Source organism: Ascaphus truei, chromosome 15 (genome assembly GCF_040206685.1).
Source record: "Ascaphus truei isolate aAscTru1 chromosome 15, aAscTru1.hap1, whole genome shotgun sequence".
Classification (NCBI taxonomy): domain Eukaryota; kingdom Metazoa; phylum Chordata; class Amphibia; order Anura; family Ascaphidae; genus Ascaphus; species Ascaphus truei.
Window position 1 is genome coordinate 7,508,068 of NC_134497.1, and position 10,991 is coordinate 7,519,058.

Consider the following 10,991-nt stretch of genomic DNA (forward strand, 5'->3'; position numbering starts at 1 on the left):
ACCCCAGTTCCCCCTGTGCCTCTCCCTAACCTCTCACGGTCTCACTCACGCAGGTTGGAATAATAATGACACAAGCAGGTTGTTAGTGTGCAGTAGTTGTGTCATCGAGTGTGCAATGTATTCGCGAGACTAATATTTGTACATGAGTATAATATATCCCGAGGTTTTGTTGTGTTTTATAGGAATAAGCCGAAATGATCAAGTAAATATAAATCTCCTCTAATCTTCCACAAACAGGGAAAACAATATATTAAGATGAAAGTCTAATAAGCAACTTGATTACATTTAGATTCTGAGTTCTTAATCACTGGTGCAAATTGTGTGCAAAAATACTCTAAATTAAACCTTAATCCCATCCCAGGGATACTCTCTGCTTCGTTGTTTTGGTTTTGTTACAGTTTTTTTTATCAGAAATCCTTGATATTTCCCCAATCACCAAACTCTTATCACTCACAAAGATTAAATGTGAACAACTTGATTATATACAATTAGTGGATATTAATATTAGCCTGGGGGGGTGCAAACCTAATTAAGGCACCTACTATACTAATCGCGTATTTCTTTTTCTTCCAGACATATTAAAACTATACAATTAGACATACACAAGCGCAAACCCCAGTCTCACAATATCATATTATGTATCTATTAATTTGTGTAGGTAGGAGGGTTACTGGGAAGTAACCTCAAAATGTATTAAAACATATGTCCCACCTGACAATAAGAGCGGGTATATAGTGTTTACTATATTATTTCTAAGAAGATAATCTCAGGAATAATATGTTTAGATTAGAATACCTTCGTTATTTATTTCAGAAACATCATGCAATGATGATATTTGGCAACTACAATAAAATCCCAAATAGTATGAAATAATGTCATATTTTAATTCCAGCCCAAGCTTATTTTTTTTTTAGTGATCTGACACTACTACATAAATATGTGAACACGAAACGGGTTTTATTGTTATATTATATATTATTATGTTATATTATCTATGTGTAATAAAGGTTTAGGTTTCTGTTAAAATCAATAGGCTTGTGTTTTATGTAAAGTGTTTAGGTGGATTTGGGCACCGAATATCTGTTGATTCCCACCATACCTGACTATATATTGCACACACACTAGCACTTTACACTAACACTATTGCACACACTAGCACTTTACACAAACAAGTCTCCCGAGGTGGGTGCAGATTTAGTTATAATCTGTATACACTGCTGCCCTCGTTCTCCCAGAGATAAGCATGGGAAGATTGCAGTGATCTCCCCATTGATTCCTGATGGGGAGTTCTGTAGTCCCAAAATGTTTGCACGAGTAACCCTTGTAAGGTTAATATGCTGGTCCATTAAAAAGGGTATTTTCAAATGCAAATGAAGATTAATTGTCCCTAACCGTATGATAAATAGGAACTTCACCGATTAAAGAGTCAGCAAAGCGTTTCATGGAGGCCTCATTTCTCAATGTTATTTAGCATACACTTTAATAGTGGCTTGTAAAACAATTACTATAAACTATGTATGTGTGTGACATTTCTGGGGGAGATGTTTTGTTTCTGATAGACATTGGATTTTCACAACTATATTTAAAAGAAAGTTTCTTTATATCCACTGTGCATTAGCAGCAATTACCATTAGAATATTATATACTGGATCATAAGAAAAAAACATCTCTAAGAGTAACTTCTCTGAAATACCAAAATAAGGTGTCAATATTACCTTATAATATAGCTTTACAGGGAAGTTTTGTATTAACACGATACGATTTTCAAACGAATTTATTTGACAATAGTGTTGTTAAAGCTATTTCCAAGATGTATAATATTTGTCTTTATATAGCAGACTTTTAGGAAATCACGAATAAATGATATATTCATTTGATTTCTTAGTGATTTCTTAGAAATCACTGGTATATAAAGATTAATAAAATGTTGTACGTGTAAATTAATAAAATAATATGTAAACATTGTATAGGGTGTGTGTATGTATGTATATATATATATATATATATATATATATATATATATATATATATATATATATATATATATATATATGTATGTAGTGAATATATATTTTTATATATATATATATATATTCACTACTGTTTTCATAGACTATTATTTAGTAGATTTTAGTATGAAGATTTTTTAGATAAATAAATACATATTATATTGTGGAGGTTTTTTTGAGTGGTGGCCTTCATGTTATAATCTGGGTTTTAAACACGAATTTCAAAGAGGGATTTTCGTCTCTAAAAAATTGCTCAGTCTTGTAATATCTACAGAACTGTTTTACTTTCCAACATTTCGCGGGGATATAATAACTTGTATTAATTCTAAGGTGTGACTCCGTCGTTACATCGTATAATTAAATATTAAGTGATAAGAACCACAGCTTACTTTAAAAGTATATTCTATAGAGAATTGATTTGCAGCTTATTTTTCTAATGTAAAATGAGTATTTTAAGACCGGTTTCACTTTCCATTCTTCTCTTGTTCTAGATTACGTTTTAGCAAAACCATGGCAAATTAAATCATTCTCATAAAAAACGACTACAATACACCTGATTACCAGGACACCTACATGTCCTGGCGTAGGATATTATATATTATGTTGCATTGCTTAGGGAACAGATACATTCACATTATTACACTGTTAAAATAAACATATGGATACACGGTGATTAAATAATAAGATTGCAGTTACATGTCCTTGTATAGGATGTTATATATTATGCTGCATTGCTTAGGGAACAGATACATTCACATTATTACACTGTTAAAATAAACATATGGATACACGGTGATTAAATAATAAGATTGCAGTTACATGTCCTTGTATAGGATATTATATATTATGTTGCATTGCTTAGGGAACAGATACATCCACATTATTACACTGTTAAAATAAACACATGGATACACGGTGATTAAATAATAAGATTGCAGTTACATGTCCTTGTATGGGATATTATATATTATGTTGCATTGCTTAGGGAACAGATACATCCACATTATTACACTGTTAAAATAAACACATGGATACACGGTGATTAAATAATAAGATTGCAGTTACATGTCCTTGTATGGGATATTATATATTATGTTGCATTGCTTAGGGAACAGATACATCCACATTATTACACTGTTAAAATAAACACATGGATACACGGTGATTAAATAATAAGAGTGCAGTTACTCTCTTGACATTAGCAGGGTATAAGGCAGGGTGACACGTGGCCCTGCGCCCTGCACACTCACCTAAGCTGGATCTTGCGCCAGGTAAGGCCTGCCTGCTTTGCAGACTGTGCAGCATTGTGCTATCAAAGTGTCCAGCTGCCCATGAAGGTGGCATCTCCGGGCTGACATAGGCAGGGTATGGCGTGGAGTAGGAGCCACTGACTGAGCGCACCAGTGCGTTTCCATACTGCTCCCTGCCACTGCTGCTCAGCATCAGCGGGCTCTGGTAGGCACCTTCCCTCCCTGTGCTGTTGCCCACCGGTGGGCTGTGAGAGTAGGAGAACCCCGAGGGGGTATGGGGACTGCTGGCATTGAAGGCATGGCTCTCATTAGCTGTCTGTGCCCATCCTGGGTGGTTTCCCAGGTGGTGGCCTTGGTGAGCTGCGTCGCAGCTCTGGAGGTATGGCAAGGACTGCAGCATGGCTGGCACTCTGCTGGTTGGCACATAGACGGGTGAGTTGGCAGAGGAGTGGAGGAAGTTGGTGGAATCGTGGGCATACGCAGATTGGCCATGGGTTGAGGCCAGTGCTATGCTTTGGTACATCTTGTCTTTCCCTTGTGGTTACGAATATATCCCCCAAATGGGCTACTTAGATGGTGCAGATCTGGCAAACCCCAAATGGCTGTGCCAAACCCCAAGAGTTAGTTCCTAATAGTTGGGAAGCCGGAGGCACGAATCTCTGCAACTGTGGGGAGAAGAGTGAAGAGTTAATCCGAGCAAATACTAATATATACTGTAAGAATAGTCTCACCCCCCCACCGGCTGCTGCTTTTCTAACCTTAGTATATAGATACTGTGACCTCACAGTCATGGGATAACTCGCTTTATCAGCAGAGTAAAGCGGTGTTAGTCTCAAGGGTTGTAATATTTCCTTATGTTAAACGGATATCTGATCCTCTTCTGAACTTGAGATATTGCAAAGAACGGAAATAAATGGGGTGAGATAAAAGTGCAAATCTCTTTGGGGGGGCTCAGTGAGTTCTCTTTGGGGGGCTCAGTGAGTTCTCTTTGGAGGGCTCAGTGAGTTCTCTTTGGGGGGCTCAGTGAGTTCTCTTTGGAGGGCTCAGTGAGTTCTCTTTGGGGGGCTCAGTGAGTTCCCCATCAATGTGTCATCATCTTGGCAGAAATGGGAAGAAATGAATGTATCGTTTGTACAAAAACAACTCGATGAGCAGGAAAATTAAAAAATCAAAAAAAAAAAAAGCAACTGTTGGACAAAATACATGAAGTGCGGCTGGTAAAGGACATTTTCTTCTTCTATAAACCGATAAATTCATCGACATTTTAAAAGTGTAAACATCAGAAAGAATCAAATAGGATATACCTGCATATTAAAGGTAATATACAACATCTCTGTGAAGCACAGAGCAGGAAACTAATAAATGCTCAGTAATTAAATATACACAAGCTGCACACTCATGGGGGGGGGGGGCTCTGGGAGATTCTGGGGGGCAGTTTGTCTTCCTGGGACAGAGAATGGGACGTGGCTGCTGTTTAATCAGGACACCAACTCGTGATTAAACCGAATATAAATCCTATGTGAAGTGTGTGAGTCAAAAAGCAAACATTAGTAGCGAGATAACATTAATAAAACCCCTCATTACACCGCATCATATCAACTGGAATAACTTGCGCAACTTTAAGCTTCAATGTGGGTATCAGGGAGAGCATGTAAATCACTGATTCGGTGTCCTTGCAAATCGCATCATATTTTTATCCGAATAAACCTCCTGTGGGTTATCTCCAGATAAGGACAGCTGCTAGATAAGTTTGCAGGGGGGAGAGGTACTCACTCTGGCCGTGCAGTGGAGAAGAGGCTGCAGTCAGATCCTCAGGGAAGACCAGGGGAACCCAAGTGAATTCAGTGTAACCAACTATATTCCTGCAGGGAACCTGTTTTTTTTTTCTTCTTTTTTTGTGTGGTTGTTGTTGGCCTGGGGTGTTCCCCTGGAGGGGGAGTGGTGTCTGTGTGATAGGGTAAGACCCGGTTCCTATCTGCTTCCCTTTTGCCTGCTTTCCCTGCTAATCTCCGACTTTAAGTGACTCCCTGAGACTGTGTCAGGCTCTTTACAGCAGGGTAATTGCATGGGCAGGACCACGTGACCCAGAGCTAGGTAGGACCTTGAGTTTCTCTGAGGATTGGGTGGTTACCTAATCAAAACTATCATTTTTTTTTCTCCCTCTCCACCAGGCCAAAATATTAAGCATTTGAATTTCGTTTGACTTATTTACTGGCTCCTAGTGATTTGATCACTGGGTTAAATAAACCATGACCTGTTATAAAATGCTAAGGAATAATAACAAACAGCTAATGAGTATTAGATGCCACTCGGATATTCTGTGGGATGGAGAGGCATTGGCAGGTTTGTGTGTGTGATTAGTCACACATCGGACCTGCACACAATGCAATGATGACCCCCTTTCCACGGGGATATATCTGTTAGACCTTTGGGTTTATTGTACATGTTACATGCCTCGGTGCCTGTGGCGTTTCCAGATGTGGAACAGGGAGTTCCTCTAATCACACAGTTATTCTGGGGAGGGGGCTGTGTGTGGAGGCTCAGAGAGATTCACGCTGGCTTCTAGTTGTTAATAAGGCGTTTATAATAGTAATAATATGTAAGAAAGGTAAGGAGCTGTGTCTTTTGGGGCCACACTGTACTTCTTTATTAGGAGTGATTCTTGGTAGGGCACACACACACACACACACACACACACACACACACACACACACACACACACACACACACACACACACACACACACACACACACACACACACACACACACACACATTCATTCATTTACACATGCACACACACACACACACACATTCATTCACACACACACACACACACACACACACACACACACACACACACACACACACACACACACACACACACACACACACACACACACACACACACACACACATTCATTTACACATGCATGCACACACACACACACACACACACACACACACATTAATTTATACATACACACATTCATTTACACACGCACATTTCATTCACATACACACACACACACACACACACACACACACATTTCATTCACACTCACACACTTATTTACGCATACACGCAGACACGCACGATATTTGTGTGAGTTGAACTTTCATTGGAAAACTTTAGTAAAAAGCGACAGAAACATTTGGATGGCTACAAAATAATCTGAAATCCCTTGTGCCCCCAGATCTGTGATATGCTGATCAGATGTTCAGCCCGTCTCTGCTTGTGATTGTAAATCTATCATAGACAGTGAGAGTTACAATGAATGTGTTTCAGTGCATCTAATTCTAAAGGGTCCAGGTACTCCGAATTATCTTCCCTTGGGTTTTAACATAATACAAATGTGAGTGTCCCTCCAGTTCGCAGCTTTAACCGAGGTTTCTGTAAGTGGTTTTACACTGTTACATCATTTAGGATATTGCAGCACTCACCCCTGGGATCGGGGTGCAAAGCTTTAATAATGAAAGTAACAATGTGTTAAATGACATACTATGAAACCCACAACACTGATTGGATTTCACAATTAAAACTAGGCACATTGTTGTGCGGTGTGTGCTGTCAAAATCCACTTACACATTGTTAGATGTGCTAATTACTTAATAGTCGTTTAAACTGTCTACCAAGGACGCCAAACCTAATTAAAGAAACAAGAGAACTAACTAATTGAATAAATAAATAAATAGAGACCCACGTATATTTCTTTCCCACTTACTAGTTGAAGAATATTATATCCCAAACTGCAGACTTTCCCCTTTCATCCTAAAAACAGAACCAATGGTGTACTTATCACACACTTTTATATTGCAAAATATGGATGTCCAATTATTTTAGAGGACTAATCATTTGTTAAGAAGTTGCTAGTTGCTGTTTCTCAGCGTTGATTACTGCCCTAACAATTATTTCATGTTTATATATATATATATATATATATATATATATATATATATATATATATATATATATATATATATATATATATAAAAACATGAAATATATATATATAAACATGAAATATATATATATATATATATATATATAAACATGAAATATATATATAAACATGAAATATATATATTATATATATATATATATATATATATATATATATATATATATATATATATATATATTTAAATTGTAAAGTATGAAAATGACAAACGAATGTTAACAGTGGCCAGTAAGGTAGTTACATGCACTCACTGTTCAGATAAGGATTTCATGGTATATAATAGTGTGAGTTGTATGATACATGGATCTGTGTTACACAGGGATTGGGATCTCACAGAAGGAAATAACATGTATGTACGATCGGTTGTGGAATATTAACAATGAGAGGAGACTATGGTAACACAGAATTAACGTTTCGGTGTCACGGTGGGACATCACCGGTCTGCATCACCGGGGAATCCCGGCATCTCAGCTCTGGGCTGTCAATCCCGTTTTTCTATAACAAATAACAAATAATAGTGGATAATATATAATAACCATGACATGGGCTCACTCAGCATGTGATCGTGATATTGGTGAGCCACTCTATCCGCAGCACACTACGTCATCCTGCAGATGAAAAACATGATGTCATACATTACACATTACACATTTATATTACACATTTATATTACACATTACACATTTATATTACACATTTATATTACACATTACACATTTATATTACACATTTATATTACACATTACACATTTATATTACACATTACACATTACACATTTATATTACACATTACACATTTATATTACACATTACACATTTATATTACACATTTATATTACACATTACACATTTATATTACACAATTATAGTACACATTTATATTACACATTACACATTACACATTACACATTTATATTACACATTTATATTACACATTTATATTACACATTACACATTTATATTACACATTACACATTACACATTTATATTACACATTACACATTTATATTACACATTTATATTACACATTACACATTTATATTACACATTTATATTACACATTACACATTTATATTACACATTTATATTACACAATTATAGTACACATTTATATTACACATTACACATTTATATTACACATTTATATTACACATTACACATTTATATTACACATTTATATTACACATTACACATTTATATTACACATTAAACATTTATATTACACATTACACATTACACATTTATATTACACATTACACATTACACATTTATATTACACATTACACATTTATATTACACATTAAACATTACACATGACACATTTATATTACACATTACACATTATATTACACATTACACATTAAACATTTCACATTACACATTACACATTACACATTTATATTACACATTACACATTTATATTACACATTACACATTACATGGCGTGTTGTCCTTGCACGGCACAGTGACACATGTTGGATATATGTTGCATAACATAATAAATATCTTTTATCAGTTGTTGTGGAACTAAAATATTGTCCCTTTGTATGGTTAAATGTACACGGTGGGAACAGCGAACTATGATCAGGCTTGATACATTGATACATTGATACATTGATACATTGATACATTGATACATTGATAAATTACATGATCAGTTTTCTTGTTACATTAAGAAATGTTTTCAGTTTCCCAGTGAAGTTTTTCCCACACACAGAAACCTTGTAGGATGCTCACACACAGCATTATAACATTACACACATCACTATAATATTCCACACATCACTATAATATTCCACACATCACTATAATATTCCACACATCACTATAATATTCCACACATCACTATAATATTCCACACATCACTATAATATTCCACACATCACTATAATATTCCACACATCACTATAATATTCCACACATCACTATAATATTCCACACATCACTATAATATTCCACACATCACTATAATATTACACACATCACTATAATATTGCACACATCACTATAATATTGCACACAGCATTATAATATTGCACACATCACTATAATATTACACACATCACTATAATATTACACACATCACTATAATATTACACACAGGCTGCACTTTATACACTTGTTTCTTAAACTTCCCAGACTGATTTGTTTTCTGTCAGAAGTGTGTTTGTTTTTTAGATCGGAGATTACATGTATACAGAGTCTGGGGGCTGGGGTCAGCGGGATCTGGGGGCTGGGGTCAGCGGGATCTGGGGGCTGGGGTCAGCGGAATCTGGGGGCTGGGGTCAGAGGGATCTGGGGGCTGGGGTCAGCGGGATCTGGGGGCTGGGGTCAGCGGAATCTGGAGGCTGGGGTCAGAGGGATCTGGGGGCTGGGGTCAGTGGGATCTGGGGGCTGGGGTCAGCGGGATCTGGGGGCTGGGGTCAGCGGGATCTGGGGGCTGGGGTCAGCGGAATCTGGAGGCTGGGGTCAGAGGGATCTGGGGGCTGGGGTCAGCGGGATCTGGGGGCTGGGGTCAGCGGAATCTGGAGGCTGGGGTCAGAGGGATCTGGGGGCTGGGGTCAGTGGGATCTGGGGGCTGGGGTCAGCGGGATCTGGGGGCTGGGGTCAGCGGGATCTGGGGGCTGGGGTCAGCGGAATCTGGGGGCTGGGGTCAGCGGGATCTGGGGTCAGCGGGTTGTACTATCAAAGTCCCACAAGTGATTGTCTAGAACTGGGGCTTCTAGTGTGTGACTGAGGATTTAGATCAGAGATGGGCCCTTCCAGTCCTCAAGGGCCATCAACAGGTCAGGTTTTCAGGATATTCCTGCTTCAGCACAGGGGGCGCATGTGCTGAAGCAGGAATATCCTGAAAACCTGACACTGTTAGTGGCCCTTGAGGACTGGAATTGCCCCACCCCCCACCCAATTATAGATATTCGCTGTCTGTGAGTGCCTGTGCGTGTGTGTGTGTGTGTGTGTGTCTGTGTCTGTGTGTCTGTGTGTCTGTGTGTCTGTGTGTCTGTGTGTGTCTGTGATTATATTGCCTTCCCTCCAGATTCAGACGTCCTGAATAAATCGGACAATTATATGTCAGAGTGGGTAACCCCATATGAATTGTAGGTTGAATAAATTGAGTTTGATAAACGTCACCCTATTAGATTATCTGCAAATGTCATCACCCCATTAATCTGCACGGAAAGATGGTCTCAATCCCTCACACATTTTCTTTCCATTTTACATGCGCTAAATTAGCGCTACCTGGTCCTGCGAATTCTCCCTAATTTTCCTGCAACAAAGACAATGATTTTCCTAAACATCCCAGTTCATCATATAAATTCGTTGTGGGTATTTTGTGCAGCAGGTAAGAGGTCCCTCCTGCCTTCTCTGTGCAGCACCAAGCACCTCTCCCATTCAGATGCAAGGCAAATGTGAACATACACGTTAGCCCTTTGCTTGTCCAATTGCGCTCAACTCAGATTGTCACACTATATATATAATGAAATTATATATATATAATCAAGGGTTTATGTATTAAAACCACCCAGATGAATATCTAAGGAGACAGTGTAGACAAAATAATGTCCCCATATTTATCAGAGTATAGGGTCCCCTAGGATGATACTACAGTATGTAAAGAAAAGATTCTCACTGACAGAAATAACACATTTTATGTATCCGTATAACCCGGCTTCAGAACTGCTGCAACCAAACTGCACCATACTATACATCTCTTGCGGTTTTGGCTGTTTTGTCCCCGTTTTGCAGCCAGTATCCGAGGCTATGATGAGT

At 38.0% G+C, this 10,991-nt stretch overlaps 1 protein-coding gene across 3 annotated transcripts in view; it reads right to left on the bottom strand.

The window, feature by feature from the left end:
* The window catches only part of GATA5 (GATA binding protein 5), a 28,672-nt gene extending 23,369 nt beyond the window's left edge, over positions 1–5,303 (bottom strand). The window contains exons 1-2 of one of the 3 annotated variants that reach the window (XM_075571422.1): positions 5,033–5,303; positions 3,260–3,924 (exon numbers count right to left, since the gene is read on the bottom strand). In XM_075571422.1, coding sequence (XP_075427537.1) covers positions 3,260–3,782 — 523 coding nt within the window. In that variant the 5' untranslated portion in view covers positions 3,783–3,924; positions 5,033–5,303. Of the gene's footprint in view, positions 1–3,259; positions 3,925–4,563; positions 4,700–5,032 lie in introns of those variants that run through there. The other 2 variants (XM_075571424.1, XM_075571423.1) reach the window with 2 other exon arrangements.
* Between the last annotated feature and the right edge of the window lie 5,688 nt (positions 5,304–10,991).